The following is a 19,648-nucleotide window of genomic DNA, read 5'->3' as shown; positions in this document are numbered from 1 at the left end:
GACCTGAGGTGGGGTCATGAATGTGTGAGAGATGTCTTTGGTTTTACCCAGAGAAATCTGTCCTCACTTGTCATTGTCATTTCCCTCTAGTACAGGACCCCAGGTTCATAGGGAGACCATGTCCAACAGCAGCTCCATCACTGAGTTCCTGCTCCTGGCATTTGCAGACAGACGGGAGCTGCAGCTCCTGCATTTCTGGCTTTTCCTGGGCATCTACCTGGCTGCCCTCCTGGGCAACGGCCTCATCATCACCGCCATCGCCTGCGACCACCACCTCCACACCCCCATGTACTTCTTCCTCCTCATCCTCTCCCTCCTCGACCTGGGATACATCTCCACCACTCTCCCCAAAGCCATGGCCAATTTGCTCCAGGACACAAGGGTCATCTCCTTCTTGGCATGTGCTGCCCAGGTCTTTCTCTTTGTATTTTTCCTTGGAGCAGAATATTCCCTTCTCACCATCATGGCCTATGACCGCTATGTTGCCATCTGCCAACCCCTGCACTACGGGACCCTCCTTGGCAGCAGAGCTTGTGTCTACATGGCAGCAGCTGCCTGGGGCAGTGGATTCCTCAATGCTCTGCTGCACACTGCCGACACTTTTTCTCTACCACTCTGCCACGACAATGTGGTGGACCAGTTCTTCTGTGAAGTTCCCCAGATCCTCAAGCTCTCCTGCTCTGAATCAGGCTATCTCAGGGAATTTGGACTCCTTGTGTTTACTGCATTTTTATTCTTTGCTTGTTTTGTTTTCATTGTGCTGTCCTATGTGCAGATCTTCAGGGTCGTGCTGAGGATCCCCTCTGAGCAGGGACGGCACAAAGCCTTCTCCACGTGCCTCCCTCACCTGGCCGTGGTCTCCCTGTTCATCAGCACTTCATTTTTTGCCTACCTGAAGCCCTTCTCTTTCTCTTCCCCATCCCTGGATCTGGCGATGGCTGTTCTGTACTTCAGTGGTACCTCCAACATTGAACCCCTTCATCTACAGTATGAGGAACAGGGACCTCAAGGATGCGGTGAAGGAATTGATCCAATGCACCTTGTTCCACCAGCAGTAACCTGCCTCACCTTCTCTGCAGAGTACCCAGAGCTTGGCTTAGGCCAAGCCTCTGGTTCATTTTTTTCCTGTGATAATTGTCGTAAGAGGTAACTGCTTGGCTTCATTCCACTTCTCTAGAGGCTTCATCTGTTGTGTCTGAACCTTTCACAAATGCCTTGAACACTCTACCAGGTCCAGCCTCCCTGAGAGCATCTCAGCAATAAAAAGGGTCTCCTGCGTGCCGTGCCTGAATGCTGGGCTATCCTAACAAAGCTGCTGCCAAGAATAAGCCCAAGGAATTAGAATTTTAAAAATGTTTTTTCTCATTCTTTTCTCCCTGCACTCTGGGTGATAAGCTTGTGGCAACTTTTGTTGTAACAACAAAAATTCCTCACGGGTTGAGATAAGAAGACTTTAATAATTGAAACAAGATGTAGTAATAATAATAATATTAGTAATAATAATAGAAATAATTGCAATAACTGTAATGAAAAGGAAGATAACAAAAAGAGAGAGGAATAAAACCAAAGAAGACAAGGGGTGCCCAGTGCAATTGCTCTGTACCCACTGATCCATGCCCAGCTGGTCCCCCCAAGCAGTGATCCACATCTCACGGCCAGCCAAACATCTTCCTCCCTCTTGTTTATATACAGGGCCTGATGTCATGTGGTATCAAATAGCACTTTAGCTAGTTCAGGTCAGCTGTCCTGGTCATGCACTCTCTCAGATTGTTGTGCCCCCCTTCACTGGCAGCATGGGAAACTGAACAATCCTTGACTTAGGATAAGCCCTGCTCAACAACAACTAAAACATCCCTGTGTTCTCAACATTGTTCTCATCCTAAACCCAAAGCACAGCACTGTACCAGCTGCTAGGAAGAAAATTAACTCTGTCCCAGCTGAAATCATGACTTTGCAGATTGCCTTTCTTGGTAAGCCTGGCTCCTTGCAACCCTTTTTGTCAAATAGGGAAGTTCTTCTGGGCCCCACTGCCCTCTGCATCTGACATGCACACCAGCTGGTTGGGTCATTTGGCCTCTGTGACCAGATGCCGTGGATCATGCTCATTATCCAGGCTGTTTGCAAGCATCATATTCCTTCCTCTTGTTCTTTGCAGTCACTTGAACTAGGATCGGAAATGTCAGGCTGTGCTCTGCCTGTTGTGACAAACTGTTCAGCCATCGTCATGGTCTGCCTTCAACCAAAAAGACTTTTCAGTGTGCACAACATTCTTGTCGGGGTGGCTTCTGCATCTGTACCTTTGCTGCCTGCTGGCAGGACTTTGCTGCAAATCTTAGAAAGCAGCAAATGCTGATTTTTGTCACTCCTATCCCTGAACTTGACCTTATTGTTGCCCAATAAGGTGTTGGAACTGACCATCTGAGGCGCATAGATTTAGGTCAACCTCACTGCTCATTGTTTTCCTGTGAAGTTCAGTGTGACTGGGGATGAGCTCGTTCATCGTTACAGTGGTGCTTTCCACCTTCGTCATCACTTCCATTAAATGAGCATTTCTTTTTCTTACTCATACTGCCATACACCCAGTCAAGTTATTGTCTTCTCAGAGGAAGCATCTGCACACATGCCTTAAATGCTGATGTGCTGGAGCTTCAGTGCACAGGGACCTTGAGATACTTGGGTCTTTGGCCAGCAGGAACCTCAAGTTGTACAAGGAGAAGGGGCAAAGTGGGACTGGACCAGCAGAGGAGTGAGTCTGAGGAGAAGGCCCTGGGCACTGTGAGTGATGCCATATGTACCACTGGTAAAGGCTCACCATGAATAGAGCCAGCTCCTGCATACGGAGCTGCACTGTAGCATGACCATCGAGACACGGGGAGTTACCATCCCCCTCGACTCAGCACTGGTGTGGCCACACCTGTAACATTCTCTGGGGCTTTCCATTGTGAGGAGAAGGAAGGAACGGGAGAGTGCCCAGAGGATGTCTGCAAAGGTGGGTTTAGAGGGCATTAAGCACATGAAGTGTGTGGAGTGCCTGAGGGACCTGGGATTCCTTGTCCTGATGGTGTGGAAGGTCGTGCGGGAGTAAAAGAGTAGCTCGAAATTAGGAGTTTTGGGTGTTTTCAGAGAATTTGGACATTTTCTTTGTAGTGGGAAACCACCTGAGAAAGGAAAAGAATCACAAAGTACAGCTTGGGAGGTTGAGACGGGACAGGAGGAGAAAAAAATGTCCCTTGAAGGGTAGTGCAGTGGTACCAGAGGTCACCCAGAGCCCAGATCAGTGCAGTGCTTTGTGTTCCAAGGAACAGGCAGGGAGGAAGGAGAGATCTCAGGAAAGGCAGGGAGATGCCATAGGTTGGGTGTCCACAGCCTGGGGGTCTCTGTCCCCTTGGCTATGGCAGTTGTCTCTGCTACCAAGGCCTGAAAGGAGACATGATAATCACATGGAACTGGGGCCTCGTGGCTTCCTTGCAGCCCCCCAGGGAGGCTGGGAGCTGTGGTACCACTGTCCTCCACTCAGCATTGCCCACCCCACCCCACAGTGCCCCAGGAAGAGCCCTGAGCCAGTGTGAGGGACAGGATCCCCCTTCTTGGGGCTGACCACTTGCCATGATAAAATATATCAAGTTTTACTCAGCATCAGCTCCCCTTGCACAGTGCCTTTGCCTACCTGTACTCACAGCCTCCAATTTTCTTCTCTAACTAATCCATGGGGACACCTGGTCTGTAATGGGCCTCAGAGGGGCCAATTAACACTCCAAGACACTTTGGCTTTTGCTTCTGACTTTAACCCCTTCAGAGGTTGGTTCAGCTCCTCTCAGTATCTGAGGTTCAAGCACCAAATACACCATAAGGCTCATTAAATACGAGAAAACATGAGGGAGACTCATTTCTTCCATAATATATTTCAGGACTTTCAGGCTTGTACAGGTAATTGGAGAGGCTTCAGGAGTCAACTTAAGTGGAAGATTTTAATGACAACTTCATAAATATACTTTTTTTTTTTTTTTTTTTTTTTTTCGTTTGAAGTGGGTTTTAATTCTTTTTTAATTTTACAGAAGTGATAGCAGCTTTCTCCAATTCAGAGGGTCTTCTAAGGAGGACAGGAAATGTAACAACAGCAGTCTCCTCATGGTCCCCCACTGTATGGGCAACTTTCCTCGCCACCTCCCCAGCCCCACCATTTCCCTCAGGGGCTGCCTGGGACTTGCATTCTTCTACATCAGACTTCCTCACTGATGTTCACAGCTGAATGTTACAGCTCCTTTGCACCAATTCCCACCTGATTAACCCTGAGACTTGACTGTAAATAGTCACAGGACTCATTAATTTTGAAGAAACGGAAGTAAAACATGATGCAAATTATTAAAAAAAAAAAAAAAATCAACATTGAAGTCCACAACTGTATGCCAAGTCCAAGCCTCCACTAAGGTCTACCTTCCTCAAGCGATGACCATAAAAGGAATACGCTAGACAAATAGATAGGAAATTATAAATATACACACAATTAGCAAGCTGGCTAAAAGGAGAGTTTGGCAGTTTAAATCAACTTTTCCACCTTCTTGGCCAAATTTCTAGCCCAGAGCCTTGTCACCAACTCATGCCTCTAGTGATCTCCCTGCCCATCTTCCTGTGCCTCCTTATTCCATGCCCACCTCTAGCAAATGAAGTTGGGGTGTTGTGGGCAACATTTTACAGTCAACTGAAAAATCATTTGTCAATGTTCAAAGCATTTCTGAGGTATAACTGAGAAAGAAATGAACTTGTGTTACATCATGTGGTTGTTAACATCATTATATTTAACAAAACCCATCCTCGAAGACAGGCTGTTCTAAAAGCTCCCCTGCAACTGGACAGAAATTAAGATGCAAGAATAAACTAATTATAGTTTCTGCACTCTAACAAGCTCCCAGGGGAAAGTTACTGAGCTGTGGGAGGAATAAAGAGTCTTTGGGGTTTAGTGGGGCATGCTGAGGGGTTTGGGTGAGGAAGCTCCCTCAGGAGATTGACGTGGGCCTCTCTGGGGGCTGATTAGAGCAGAAGAACAGAGGCAAGTGACTTCAGGGTGACAAGAAAGGAGACAGAGACATCCTGTGTCATGTAGCCCCTTGGATGTGCCTGCCAAGGGGCTCAGTGCTAATTCCCAGCCCATTTGAGTGGTGATGCCTTTGGTCATCAGCAGCTGAGGTTTTCCCCCGGTCACTCTGAGGACAAATACACGCCGAGTGCCACATCCTTGCCCCTCAGGCCTGGCTCTGTCCTGCTCACCCTAAACCTTTGCCTATACCCTAACACCTAACCCTGAAAGGTGAGCTCTCATCCTTATCCCTGCCCTGATCACTGAAGCTGAAACCCTCACCAAATGCCTGAAATCTAAGCCCTACCTACCTCCCTAATCCTTTCCCTCAACACCCCTCATCTTCAACCAAGTCCTTCCCTGGGCTGGCCTAACCCTGGGCAACAGCCCTGGGTGGGGTGCAGCTCAGCAGAAAAGGTCCTGGGGTTCATGGTGGACAACAAGCTTCACATGAGTCAGCGGAGACGGCTGGCAACCCAGAAGGCCAACAGCATCCTGGCTGTCTGAAGAGGAGCATGGCCAGGAGATGAGGGGGAGGGATTCTCTCCTTCCATTCAGTGCTTGCTGGACCACATGCCCAGTACTGCACTGAGTTTGGGGCCCCCTGCCCCCAGTACAGGAAGGACATTGATCAACTGGAGCAAGCTCAGTGAAGAGGCACCAATACTGTCAAGCATGTGTAGACGTGCAGGGGGCTGGAGAGCTTCCCACCTGAGGAAAGGCTGAGGGAACACTCTCCAGTATGGAGACGAGAAGGCTTTGGGAAACCTCGTAGGAGCATTTCAGTACCTGTCAGGCAGTTAAGAAAATAGATCCAGGCTCTTCATTGTGGTGGATGGTGGGAAAAGGAGAGGCAAGGGACAAAAGTGGAAAGAACGTTCAGGCAGGAGATGAGGACCATGAGGTCATAACCATGAGGTCACTTACACACTGGAAGAGGTTATCTTGAGAGGCTCTGAAACCCAGACCCTTGGAGGTTTCCAAGCCTCCTTTCCCCCTACATATGGTCTCCCAACATTGAAAAAACGCTCTGGCTCAGGCAAGAATGAAGCAAAAGCCTATGGCACCAGCACAAGCTCTTCCTCCCCTGGGCCTTCTCTTCCCTGTGAGAGGGGTCTGCCACTAACCCCACACTTCTTTCACCCTCAGCTTTTGCAGCTGAATGTGCCTGGCCTTCTCACTTGACTTTGCAACCATTACCTTTGTTTTCAAGGCCCAACACATATCTTGTCACGCCCACTGTAAGCTGGCACCCACCCCGCACCTGGAGCTCACCTGGCCACAGGGGCAGGGAGAGGCCAGGCCCGCTCTGCTTGCACTGGGCACAGCTTTTTCCTGGGAACGTCCCCAAGGAGCTCTCCTCACGTGTGTCAGGCTGTGGCCTGGCCCAGGTGGCACAGGGACAAGGGCTGCTGGAGCAGGGCTGAAATAGCTCAGCTGGGAGAGCATTAGACTAAAGATCTAAAGGTTCCTGGTTCAACCCCAGGTTTCAGCAATGTTTTTCTCCCTTAGGGTCTTGCAGAGCCCGTCTGCCTTTGTCCATCCTGCCCTGGCCCTCCTTGCTCCTTCCCCTCTTGCCAGAGCACTGCCCGTGCGCTGTAGCTGCACATCTACAGGTTAGAAGGATCCTTCCTCTTGCGCCACAAGCCCCCAGCCTTCCCTGGGCAGGACTCTCCACTCAGTGTGTCTTTGGGGTGTTCTCCAGCTGGGTCTCCTTCCCTGCTCCACAGGGATCGGGATCTCTCCACTCAGGGGTCTCTGCAAAGACTCTGTCTCTCTCCTCATGGTCATTCTCACTGGTGCACAGACTGCTCCCCTCCTCACACACATCCTTCACCTCAACCTCAGTTTCCCAGACCAGGGCACACTGCCCACAGGGAGGCCACCATCTCCCCAGTCCCAGGGAGAGGCACTCCTTGCAGCTGAGCAGCACAATTGTCCCATGTTTACCACCATGAAGACACCACCCCTGTGTGTGGTCAGGCTCTCAGCCTTGGAATTAACAGCTGCCCGTGCTCAGCCACCCTGCCACAGAGACCCCAGCCAGGGCTGTCCAGGGCACTGCTTTGCTGTCAGGACAGGCCTCAGCGCTGGAGGAGTGGGGAGGTCCCTGAGCCCAACCCACACCCGCAGCCCCAGGGAGATGGAAGCCTGCTGTCCACCTCACCTCCTGGGATGCTGTGGGAGGAGTGGTGCAGGGCAAGCCCAGTGACTGGAGGAGGGGTTATAGGATTTCTGCCCCTGTGTGCCCCCACCACACACCCTGGGGTGCCATCAGAGCCTGGGGGAACCTCACCCCAGGAGGGAATTTCCCTCACCCTGTTGCACTGCTCCTGCTGTGGAGTTGGGGACAGACGTGGCAGAGAGGGGTGTTGTCCTGGGGGGCAGAGGAGGCTTAGGGGTATTCTCTTCTCCATCGACCTAGCTCAAAATGGGCCAGAGCATGGGAGAAGTGCCTGCAGCAAGAGCCTCCTCCTGCCCCATTTCCCTGCAGAGTCGGTAAAGGGGCAGCACTCTGCAGTGCAGCCCTAGGGCTGGATCAGGCCCCAGTGGAGAGCCAGTCCTGACTTCCCCTATCTCAGGAGGCTTCAGGTTCTGTTTTCTGCAGAGGGTCCCAGGGTACCTGGGGACAACGGCACTGTGATTGGCACAGACACATCATGGGAGGAGAGTGTCTCTCCTGCTGGCAGGTTTCAAGGGACTGTAGCTCAGTGGCTGAGCAGCTCCTTTGCATGGGGGAGTTCCTGGGTTCCATCCCCAGCACCTCCAGGGGTGCTGTTGCCCTGACTCCCCAGCCAGAGGCAGGTGTGGGCTGGAGTTCAGGCTCTGGTCATCTCCAGGCCCTGTGGGTCTGTCCTGCCCAGCCAGGGCTTGGCTTTGAGGGCAGGAGGGCGGTGGCATGGCTGGGTGTGCTGCCTCGGCTGAGCACCGTCCTGGAGGAGAAGCAGGCAGCTGTGCTGGACCTGAGCTCATGTCACTGCCCGGCACCACAGAGCCACCCCACCCGGCCCAGGGACAGCGCTGGGCAGCAGAGTGTGCTTCCCTGTGGGGAGCCCTCAGGGAGGGCACAGAAGTCGGCAGCACGCTCGGAATCCTTTCTGGCTGCACTGAGGGATGTGCTGTGAGAGTGCTGGTCCAGCCCAGGTGTCCTTTGGGACCAGGGCCACACTGCCCTGGTGGCTTGCCAGGGGCAAGGCTCTGAGATTGTCCTTTCTCCAGGGGGAGATCCCAAACCACATGAGAAGCATTCCTTTGTGCCAGCAGGTAGGGGTGTCTGAGCTGGATGAGCCTGGGCAGGGCTGTGGGACTCCCAGCCGGAGGAATGACATTTCCTACCCTGACCCTGTCTCCAGGTGTTTCTCCTTCCACCGGCACCACTGGCTGGAGCAGAGCCCCAGTTCAGGGAACGTGGAGCTGCTGAGGTCAGGCACAGCTCGGCAGAGGTGCGACTCGTGGGGCCGGTGCCCACCTCTTATTCATGGGGTGTCTGGTGTCTCCATGCACCCTGTGCTGGTGGGATCGGGGAGGCACAAGCCTGTCCACAGACATGCCCAGGCAGCGAGAGCCAGGACATGGTGCCTTGGCTGCTCCCCCAGCAAAACCACTGGCAACCAAAACGGGGTGAGAGACACGGACTTTCACTGCAGGGTGCCCAGCCCTTGGCAACAGGGAGCCCAAACTCAGAGAAATAAGGCTGCTCTCCCATGGGCTTTCCACAGCCAAGCTCTGCCCAGTGTGGGGCAGCAGTGCTGAGGGTTGGGGTCTCACTGCGACCCCCCTCAGGTAGATCCTCAGGAGCTGCAGGAGCAGCCACAGATCTGGGGCACAGTGGCAATCCTGCTTTGCTGCAGAGAAGGGACCCAGCTGGCAGAGCCAGACTGTTAAGTCCCAAAATGCATGAAACAGGTTCTTTCTGCTCAGGGGTGCTGCCCCCTCAAGCTCACCCACGCCTGGGGCTTATTTCCTCAAGGAGGAAGAGGCAAACCTCTACCAGATGCCAGATTATGGGAGAAATATTACACCTATGGGAGGGCAGAGCTGGTGGGGCAGTCACACTGAACAGGCACTGGGCTCTTTTCCCCAGTTCCCACTTGGGGCACCTTGAGTGTGCAGATCAGTGTCCATACTGCCCAGAGGCCCCCACCATCCCATGTTCAGAAAATAACACTCCCCTTTTCATCTTTACTTCACTTTTATAAACTTATTTCTCTGAGATGCAGGGCTGGAGCTTATCCCAGTGAGAGTTCTCCAGGCTGTGTTTTTAATGCCCATGGATGTCACGCATCACTGTGGGGGTCTTGCCCTGGGAACACTGCTCTCCCATGAGGGCTGCCAGCAGGAAGGCTCTCAGGTGTGGGGCAGAGGGATGTGTGAACTCGGCTCCCCCCAGGTGCCCCCAGGGTCAGCCCAGGGGTGGAGGAGCTCCCAGCAGGGAATGGGGCAACACTGCTATAGGAGAGGATGTTGGCAACATCTGCCTCCTCTCCACTCTGCTCCAGGGCCAGATCCTGCTGTTTGCAGCACTATGGAGCTGCAGCTACTCCCCCCAGGCAATCCTGCCACAGACACCCAACGCACCTTCCAGCCTGCAGCAGAGAAGCCCATTGGGGAAGAGCCGGTGGAGTGCGGAGACCCACCAGCGGGAGCAGGGAGGGCAGTTGGGCAGTTTGGGCGCCAGGTCCTGCCCAGGTGCCAAACTCTTCTCCCAGCCTGGCTTCTGCACAAGGTTTCTGTGCCGTGGGTGCTGGGGCAGGTGAAACCCCAGCTGAGGGAGAAGGACCCTGGCTCAGCTCCCAGCAGCACCAGTTTTAGTGGAGGGACACAAAATCTCCACTGCCATGGAAAAGTGCCCACATGAGCATCCTCCCGGATGGGCCCTTCTCCAGGCCAGGGGCTGGAGCACAGCTTTTGGCTGCTGCACGCGTCTTGTGGGGAAGCTTTCTCCATCCCCCTGGCCCTCTAACAGCGCTGAGGGAACAGTGCCCTCATCCTCGGTGCTCCCAGCCCTCCTGTACCTGCCCACAAGTACTGCCCCTCACACAACCCAAACTGACATCCCTGGCAAGGCAGCAGGGGGGCAGGGGTGGGAGCTGGAGGGGAGCAGGAGGAGGGTTTCCCAGGGCTGCCCCGGGTCTGCAAGGCAGGAGGAACAGCCCATGGAGACTGGGGTCCTGGCAGAGCATGAGGAGAGAGAATCCCAGACACGTGTTTCCCAGGAGGTGGCTCTGCACCCTGTGCCAGGGCAGTGGGGAGCAGAGCTGCCTCCCAAGCATTGTGGGAGGTAATCCACGGGCCATGATCCCACCTGGGGCTGGCTGGGTTTTTCAGGGACCTGCGGTCACCTTAGGGCTCGCTTCTGTGAGACAAAAGCCCAGGGCTCACCCTGACATGGCAGCTCTGTTGTGGCCTCTGCACTGTGGGATCAGCGTGGCCCAGGCAGGGCCTGGGGGAAAGAGCAGCTGGAACCCTTGGGGGAGGAAAAGGGTGCTCCTACTGGGGTGCATCATGGGACCTATCAGAGAGCCATTTTTTCTAGAAACTGTCTTTGGGCAGCAGGATGGAGATGTCTCTGTCACCAAGATTATTCCCCAGGGACCATGGCCTCACGGAGCCCCACAGGCTGACACCGAGCCTGCTGTCCCTGAGACGTGCCCCTTCCCGACCACTGTGTCTCTGTTCTCTGCTCTCCCTGAGCAGCCTCAGGGAGATGCCCTGACACCTGGCAGGGAAGCACCAGCTCTGGGTCAAAGCCCCCAGAGGCTTTTAATAAACAAATATAAGAATGCACAGCATAAAAATGGGAATAAAAATGGAGGAAACTCCAGGCTGTTTCTGCTGCCCATGGCTCAAGAGAGACAGTCCCCTGGTGCTTGCGGCTCTCCCAGCTGCACAGACCTCTCCTCCCTCCCGGCTGCACCCAGCTGTGCAGCAGGGATGGGCTCTCCTGGCCTGGGGCTCAGGGACTGCTGTGCACCAAGCTCCGGTGTCACAGCCTTTGCGTCCTCACAGGGAAGTGCCACAGGCACCTCTTCAGCATCATCATAGCCCATGCTCCCCGGGGACGGGGACGAGGTGTCTCCTTCAGCTCCAGGGACGTCGGCACTTCTCCAGGAGCGCAGGCTGCCCCCTGCAAGCAGCAAGGTCGGACGTTTCAGTTCACTCCATGGGATCTGTACACCACCACCCTCCCTGCTCCTCACCACATTCAGCTCCTTCTCCCACCCCCGGGCCTTTCAAGGAAAACTCCCATGCCAGGTTTCCTCTTCCCTGCAGGTTTGGGTGTCAGTAGGGTAGTGACTTGAGGGGCACCAGGGATGGCACCCTAGGAACAGGCAGCGCTCTCTTTCCCTCTCACCTCCAGGTGCAGCCCTGGGCCCTGCTCCCTCCTCTGGCATCCTGGGCATTTCCCACTCTCCCTGCCCAGGCACAGCATCCTCCCCCGCATCAGGAACCTCCCTGGCATCATCGTAGCCATCTGCTGGGTCACCTCCGGGCAGGACAAGGACATCTGAAAGGAGAGGGGAGTTGGTGACAGTGAGAAGATCCGTCCTGCAGAGCAGAGGATGAGAGGATGTGCAGGGACACAAAGCGCAGACACTGGGCTTGGCAGAACCACAAGTGATGCCCATGTCCTCCCCTTCTCCGATGGTGACACTCAGGGACACCTCTGTCCACCCCATGTCTGCAGGGAGATCAACCCCTTCCTGCCTCCATTACCTGGTGCTGATCCCAGACCTTTCTCCTCCTCACTGACCCCAGGGTGGGGCTGCAGCTGGGTCAGGGACTCCTCTGAATAGGAGCCTGGAGAGATGCACAGCAGGTGTTATGGAGCAAGCCCCACTGACGTGGTTCACGGTCAGCGCTGCTGGGGAAGGGGGACCCACAGAGCTGGGGCTGTGTGGGGAGGAGGGCTGGGAATTCACCCTGCTCCCCCGGGACAAACCCTGTCTCAAAGGAGCTTCCAGAGCTGGCCCAGGACAGCCCCTTCCCTCGCTCCTCGGGTGTCTCATGGGGTGCAGGGGCAGGAAGAGAGGGGCTGTCCAGCTGGGACAGTCAAAGCTGACTGGGAGAAAGCTTCTCTCCTGGTCCCAGGACCTGGATGCTCTCCCCACAGCCCCCACAGCCCCAGCACCACAGGGACCACAGGCTGGGGGGCTTCAGAGGGTCAGCTCCTGGTTGGGGCCAAAGGAAAGGGTCCTGCGGATGTGCCTCCAGGGAAGACCCACACCCACCTGAGCGATCAAACCTGGCCCGTTTCTCCCACGCTGGGCTGTACCCAATCTCCTCGTACACAGCCTCGGGGAAGGGCTCCTGGGCTCTTCTGGAGCCTGTGGACAGAGCAGGGCTGGCACAGGGACAGGCAGAGGGGCAAAGGGACCCCACTGTGCTCCCCCAAAACGGTTCCATGTGCCACCTCAGGACTGGTCCAACAGCACGGCCCCACTGCACTGTCCAGGCACAGCTGCCACATCCCCAGTGAGGGCAGCATTGGTGTGAAGATTATCTGGGGCAGCATCACCCTCACATCATCCCTTTGGAGACAGTGCTCATGCCCCTCTGGCCTGTGCGCCATGTCCCCCTTGTCTCACCCCGGATATGTTCCCACATTTCCTCTCCACCTGGAGCTTGCCCCTACCTGCCCCTGTCCCACCAGGGGGTGGGCAGGGCTGGGCAGGGGGACAGCCTGGGGGCCTGACACCACGGTGATGGACCCTGCTGCCCCACACTCCTCCTAGCATCTCTCTTGCCCCAGAGCCCCCTCCAGCACTACCGAGAGCACTGCCAGCCTTGGCCATCCCCTCTCTGCCATTTCTCTCCTACACCATGGCTAACTGCCCCCACCTCGGGGCTCTCTCCACCCCTTGCTGCTGGTGCCCCACAGCCAGGCACTCAACGGGGAAGCACGAGGCAGGTAGCAGCACACAGTCTCACCCTCCCGCTCTGCCTGTGCCCCTTGCTGACACCCCCCACAGCACCCTACAGCCCTACCAGGAGGTATCTCCCCCCGGCACCTCTGGGCAAGGACTCACCTCTGCGCCCAGCCCCGGCGCTCAGCACTTGCCCAGCCAGGAGGGCCAGGAGCAGGCAGACAAGGGTCCCCAGGATGATGCACATGATGACGGGCACTGAGACTCTCCCGCTGCTGCTCTGATGGCCTCGGGTGGGATCTGCATGGGAGACAACTTCGAAGGGGCAGCACCCCAGGGGTGAGTGACAGGAAAGCTTCCACCATCCTGGGTAAATTATAGCTCTCCCCAACCCCCTGCCACCACTCCAGTATCTCCTCCAGGCAGTTTCACACCCCAGCTAGGAGCCCCTTCCATCCAGCTGTGGGTCACAGCCTGGCCCCGGGGGTACCCAGACTCCGGGGAGGACAAGTTACCTGCTGGGGTGGGGGTGTTGTCGTCCTGGGTGTAGCTGCAGAGGAGGAAAAGGAGAGCTGGGCTGAGACACTGGGTGTGTGGGTATCAGGAAACCTCCTCCCCAACACACCGTGTTTGTGTGTGTGTGTGTGTGTGTCTCTAGATGTCCCTGACACATCCCACCCAAATTGCCCCTCCTGTAGTGCCAGAAAGGGAGGCCGGGACAGAGCCCAGCACCTCTGCTCTGGGAGGCAGGCAGGATGGCAGAGGCAGCCCAGGGGATAGTCCTGGGGCTGCAGGGCCCCACGGGCAGTGGCCAGAGCACGGCCAGTTACACCGAGGCTGCTCCCTGCCTGGCACCGGGCTCCTGCACTCCACAGGAATGTTCTTTCTCTCGGAAGGTCGGGGTCCATGCCCGGACCGCGTGGACAAAAGGCCTTCCCTAGTTCCCTGCTAATACCCGAGCAAAGGCTCCCAGCCCTGCCACTAACCTGAGCAGCGCACAGCAGCATCTTCCTTGTGCCGGCAAGCCCCGCTGTCCCCGGGCCGGGCCCAGCAGTCCTGCAGGGATGGCTCCGTCCCCTGGCACTCCACCTGCTCCAGCCAGATGGGGCCCGTCCCCATCCCAAATGCAGCCTCATGCAGGGCAGACACCGCGGGGCCACAGCCCAGCTGCCTGCACGCCACCTCGGCATCCTGCATGTCCCACGAGTCGTCGCACACCGTCCCCCAGGAGCCACGGTGCCAGACCTCCACTCTGCCCGAGCACTCGTCCTTGCCTCCCACGGCACGAATCTTCTCCCTGGCTGGAGAAGAGTAAGACCTCCCATGGCACCGGGAGAGCAGGCAGAGCCCTGCCAGACACAGAGGGGAGCTCCCTACCTGTGCAGCTCGTGGAGTTGGGGCACGGTGCCAGCGAGGTTGGAGGCATTTCTGGCTGTCCCCCTGAAGAAGGAAACACTGTGGTGAAGGGGCTGGTTTGGGGGATCATGCAGAAGAGAGTGGGGCTGAGCTCTGCTCGGGCCTCCCTGCACCATCTGGGGCAGCAACTGAAACCCTGTCATCCATGGGACACATGCAGGACTGTGGGGGGACCCTGATTGCTCAGCCCCAGAAGGTCCCTGGCTCACAGAGCAGCAGTAGCTTGTCTGTGGAGGGGAGGCTCTTCTGAAAACCATCTGGTCTCTTCTGAGACCTCACCTGGAGATGCCTCTGCTTCCCCAGGCACTGTGGTAACCTGGGTGGCAACTGCTGCTGGATGTGTGTGGCCGCGGTCACGTTTGTGCCACTGGCAGCACAAGGGTCTGGCATGGAAAGTAAAAGCCTCTCCAAGCTCTTTCTCTGTGTTTGGCCATGCCCTGTGGGGAGCAGGAGCTGGGGTGACACTGGTGCCGGGTGCCTCAGAGTTACCATTGCAGGTGATGTGGATCTCCTCTTCCAGGTATTCACATGACTGTGGGTTCCAGGGTGTGGAGGGACACTGCCAGAAAGAGCTGTTTGTCTCCCCACACCGCACGTGATCCAGCCAGGCAGGGCCAGACACCCTGCCAGAGGGCAGGCGTGTTTCGAGGGATCCTCTGTCCCCGCAGCCCAGCTCCTTGCACGCCAGTGTCACCGTGTTGTCAGTGATGGAGTTAGAGCAAATGCTCCCCCATGTCCCGTTGTAGAAAACCTGCAGGCGCCCGGAGCAGCCGTCGCTGTTCTCCAGCCTCAGGGCCACGAACTCTGGGAAGAAAAGGCCCCAAAGCGGGAACAGGCTGATCTGGGGCTGTGGGAGCCAGGACACCTCTACACCCCCCAGGCCCTCAGCCGGCAGGGGCAAGGCCACCACATCCCCCTTGCACCCAGGGGCAGAGAGAAGTCCCGGATTTACAGCCAGCCCTGCCCTTCCCGCTAACCCTCGGGGACAGCTGAGCTCCCCAGGGACCCCCCGTGGGACTGAGGGTGTCCGTGCATGGGTGGGCCTTGGGCAGGAGCTCAGAGGCAGCCAGGGGCAGCCTTGGCCATGGCCGGCTCTCCCCGCGTCCTGCCCTCCCCAGGACCAGGCTCCCACCACAGCTCCTGAGGTGGCACAGACCTGAGCAGATGACTCCCGCATCCTCTTTGTGCCCGCAGTCGTGCTGCCCCCAGGGCCCAGCCGGGCAGTCCCAGAGAGCAGCTTCGGCCCCGGAGCAGTTCACACCATCCAGCCAGATCTGCCCGGAGCCTTCCCCGAAGCGAGCGGAGCCGGCTACCTCCACTGCCTCTCCGCAGCCCAGCTGGTGGCAAACGACGGCGGCATCAGACAGGTCCCAGCCGTCGTCGCAGACAGTCCCCCAGATGCCCTGGGAGTAGATCTCCACTCTCCCTGCACAGCGCCCGGCCCCGTTCACCAGCCGGACCCGCCGGCTCCCTGCAGCGGGTGGAAACCCCAGTCGCTGTCAGGGCCTGCCTGCCTGCGCAGACCGTCACCTGGGCGCCTGGGCAGTGCCACTCACCCCAGCAAATGACTCCCACGTCCTCCGCAAGCCCTGCTGCCAGCGCACTGCGGGCAGGGAGGTGTTGCAGAGGGTCAGCTTGGCCTCGTGCCCTGCACACCGGACCCCTCGCAGCCCCACGGGCCCGTCCCTCGCTCAGGCTTTGGGGGGTTGTAGGCTGTCCCTGCCTCTCCGCACCGCAGCTGCCGGCACACCACGCTGGCCTCCTGCACGTCCCACTGCTCATCCAGGACTCTGCCCCACGCCCCATCCTGGAAGATCTCCACTCGTCCGTCGCACCGGCTCCCTCCGCCCACCAGCCGCAGGGATCCAAAGCCGGCTGGGCCTGGGGACAGCAGAGATGCCACGGCCATCAGCGGCACCGGGAGCATGGCACCCTGCAGGGAGCAGGGCGAGGGGGATTTTCAACCAAACGGGACAAGGTGGAGCCTTGTGCTGACGAGAAACAAGGGCAAAGCCTGGGCCCTCCCTGCAGCTCACAGCCAGGTCAGCTGCTGCTGGGGGCACCAGCTCCTGCCTGGGTGGGGGGATGAGGCTCTGCAGGGCTCTCTGTGGGACGGGATGCGGTCGGCTGCAGCCAGAGGGATGGAGCAGAGCCCTGCAGCCCTGTCCTGGGCTCGCTGCACAGTACGAGGACAGAGGAGCCCGGGCCTGGCGGTGGTGCTGGGGCCTAAGCCACTGCCCTGGGGGCAGATGCCTGCCTCGTTCAGTCCTCAGCTCTCCCAAAGTCGAGCGGTCCGTCTGAGCAGGGAAAGCCCTCCAGACGGTTCCTGGGGAAGCCAGGGTTTCCCCAAGGAGAAATTCAGCCTGATACAGCCATGGAACCCCTACTTTTAGTGGCTATGTTGCACACAAGTACAAATGGAGTTCAGCAGCATTTTTCCAGCACTCACCTGAGCAAATGACAGCAGCAGCGTTCCCTTGGGAGCACGGCGAGGCCCCCAGGGTGGTCACTGGGCACTGTTGCAGGAGGGCTTCAGTCCCGTCACAGTGGAATGAGTCTCTCCAGACAGGGCCAGTCTCTCTCCCAAAATGTTCTCCTCCAGGAATGGATTCAGCAAACCCGCAGTTGAGTTGCTGACAGAGAACGTGGGCATCCGAGAGATCCCAGCGGGAGGCACAGAGGGTCCCCCAGGTCCCCAGCACCTGGACCTCCACCCTCCCCGCACACACTGTGCTGCCATTCACCAGTCTGATCCCTGTGTACTCTGGGGACAGAGGCGGAGAAAAGAGAGTGGATTGTGCTCTGTACCCTCAGTAGCTGGTGGAGAGGCCAGAGGGACAACATGACTTTGTTTTCCTTCTGCAGTATTGTCATGCTGCAAACAAACCCATCAACCCTCCTGTCCTCACACCCGGCCCAGCACGGTCCCTGCTCTGTTCCCCAACCCCTACCACAGCCCCGGTGTTCAACAGCCCACCCTGAGTCCTTACCTGTGCAGTTCACAACAGCGCTGTTTGCGTGGGTGCAGGGCTGGTCCCGGGGGGACCCCTGGGGCAGGAGGCGAGGAGGGATTCATTCCCCACACACCGCAGCTCTCCATCCCACATGGGACCCACCCCTTCTCCAACGTGACTTCCTCCAGTGACAGGCAGGGCTGCGCCGCACTGCAACTCCCTGCAGAGCACGTCAGCAGCCTTGGGACCAAAGTGGGAATCACAGACACTTTTCCACAGGTCCCCGTCACGGATCTCCACGCGTCCTGAGCAGCGGTTCTTCCCTTCCATCAGACGGACAAATCCTGGAAATAAATCAACTGGGAGTTCCAGATCTGTGGCATTCCCATGCCCACATCCCACACCACCTCCATGCAAGTGACCAAAATCACTCACTGCACATTTAGAAGCTATTTAAGGGTGATGGTGTCACAAAGGCATCCATCAAGTTACACACCTTCTCTCCACCATCACAGCACTCAGGGGGTGTGTCTATTGCAGCCCACAGCAGACTCTGCAAACCACGTTGGCACCGTTGGGCCAAAGTGTGAGTACACACCGCTGTCCAAAGGGCCTCCTCATGGATCACTATACGTCCTCAGAGGACCTGTGCCCTTAGAGCAGCCGGACAGATTCTGGACCAACCAATGACCCTGAGAGTTCCACAGCCCTCTGGCAATACCCTGACTACATGCCAGCTGATCTCCAAGGTGGCCACAGGCAAAAAGCCCTACGACATCCCCAGCTGCTCTCAGGGGGTGCTGGTGGTACAAACACATCACGCCCAGCCCTGCTGCTCCTCAGAAATCAGCACAGCACTTGGGGATTTGTTTCTCTTCCAACATCCACAGCCACAGGAGTCTCTCCAACAAACTGCTGCTGCTGCAGAGACCTTGGGCTGCCCAGTACTGGTCCCTGGGCACTGCAGCCCCCATAGCACTCGGGGTTTGGGGAAATGGGGCCAGGTGCGTTTGGCTGCTGCAGCTTGCTCTGCCCCACTGAGCTCAGCGCCAGGCGTGAGGAGCCCCTTGGTGCCATGAGAAGTGCACCCCATGCCCACAGAGATCTTGGGCTGTTGGGGTGAGGCTGGTGGATGGGACATGTCACAGGACTAAGGGACTGTGAGGATGTACCCGTGGTCAGTGGCTGGGCCACCACCTGCTCAGGAGCCTACCCAGTACAGAGGTTCTCAGCCATGGCCAGAGTGCGCTGCTGGGCATGCATGGCCCTGCCCAGTGGCTGGGCAGAAGGCAGGAGAGTGGACAGAAGAGCAGCCCTGGGCTTACACGTGCTCCTGGTTCAAGGGTGGGCACAGAGGAGAGCCAGTAATTGCTGGCAAATCCCCTGTGGCACAGAGCAGCCAGGGGCTGGGGCAGGCAAGAGGCTGGGTGGCAGGTCGCACTGCCTGCACGGTGCCATGTCCCCATGAGCAGGCTCTCATGGGGTGACCCTGGGAGAGGAACAAGGTGCCACGTGCCACCTGCTCTTCTAGCCAAGCCCAGTGCTCTTCCTCTCCAAGCAATCCCTTTGCTTCAGCCAAGAGACTCATGTCTGCCGGCAGGGATAACCCAAAAGTAGCTCCCCATCTCACACCCTTCCCCAGGATGGTCGGTGGCCACAGGAGTCACTTCTGGTGCCTCTGGCATGGGGGCAGCTGGCCCGCAGCACCGCCAGACAGCTCCTGGGTGAACAGGAGGAGAAAGATGGCAATCAACAGACCGTGCAGGGCAGGGATGGAGGGTTCATCTGTGCCAGCTCAGGGACCAGGCACAGTAAGGCACCCTTGGGCAGGTTCCCACTGGCTTTCCCCAGGCACTGGGGACACCAGTAATGACAGTCCCAGCTCAGCAGTGTGACTGGCCACACTGGGCAATGCTCTGGTGCCTGACTTTTGCTCCTTGAGGGCGCAGCACGTTCCTTCCACAATCTGAGCCCCAGAGGTATGGAATAGGTTGTCCCCTTACCTGAACACACCACTCCAGCATCATAAGCATGACCACAGTCATGTTCACCCCATCCTCCGTGTGTGCAGTCAGACAGGGCAGATTCGGTGCCATTACAGCCAACATCATCCATCCAAATGGGGCCAGATCCTGCCCAAAGTGTCCGTACTGAGGAGCTCAACAGCAGACCCACAGTCCAGCTGTTTACAAACCACTGCTGCATCCTTCATGCTCCAGTAGTGACCACACAGTCCCCCACTTGCCGTGTTGTTTCACCTCCACTCTCCCAGCACAGCGCCTGCCGCCGTCCGCCAGCCTCACCTCCACAGCACCTTCAAACACTGACACAGGACC

The 19,648-nt window shown here is 57.3% G+C and overlaps 1 protein-coding gene and 1 non-coding gene across 2 annotated transcripts in view; one reads left to right on the top strand and one right to left on the bottom strand.

Annotated features, from left to right (window-relative positions):
• Nucleotides 1-19,357, bottom strand: part of LOC122153106 (antigen WC1.1-like) — a 35,288-nt gene extending 15,931 nt beyond the window's left edge. Inside the window, 14 exon segments of the mRNA XM_042789211.1 lie at nucleotides 11,082-11,201; nucleotides 11,792-11,875; nucleotides 12,307-12,402; nucleotides 13,105-13,242; nucleotides 13,929-14,243; nucleotides 14,320-14,382; nucleotides 14,848-15,162; nucleotides 15,515-15,829; nucleotides 15,915-15,957; nucleotides 15,960-16,042; nucleotides 16,045-16,233; nucleotides 16,808-17,122; nucleotides 18,485-18,521; nucleotides 19,316-19,357. Coding sequence (XP_042645145.1) covers nucleotides 11,082-11,201; nucleotides 11,792-11,875; nucleotides 12,307-12,402; nucleotides 13,105-13,242; nucleotides 13,929-14,243; nucleotides 14,320-14,382; nucleotides 14,848-15,162; nucleotides 15,515-15,829; nucleotides 15,915-15,957; nucleotides 15,960-16,042; nucleotides 16,045-16,233; nucleotides 16,808-17,122; nucleotides 18,485-18,521; nucleotides 19,316-19,357 — 2,155 coding nt within the window.
• On the top strand, nucleotides 6,497-6,569 carry TRNAF-AAA. The gene has a single exon. It is a non-coding gene; the product is annotated as a tRNA-Phe (tRNA).
• Nucleotides 19,358-19,648: the final 291 nt, after the last annotated feature.

Source organism: Tyto alba, unplaced genomic scaffold (genome assembly GCF_018691265.1).
Source record: "Tyto alba isolate M040663 unplaced genomic scaffold, T.alba_DEE_v4.0 Super-Scaffold_15, whole genome shotgun sequence".
NCBI lineage: Eukaryota > Metazoa > Chordata > Aves > Strigiformes > Tytonidae > Tyto > Tyto alba.
This window is presented reverse-complemented; position numbering and strand designations above follow the sequence as displayed.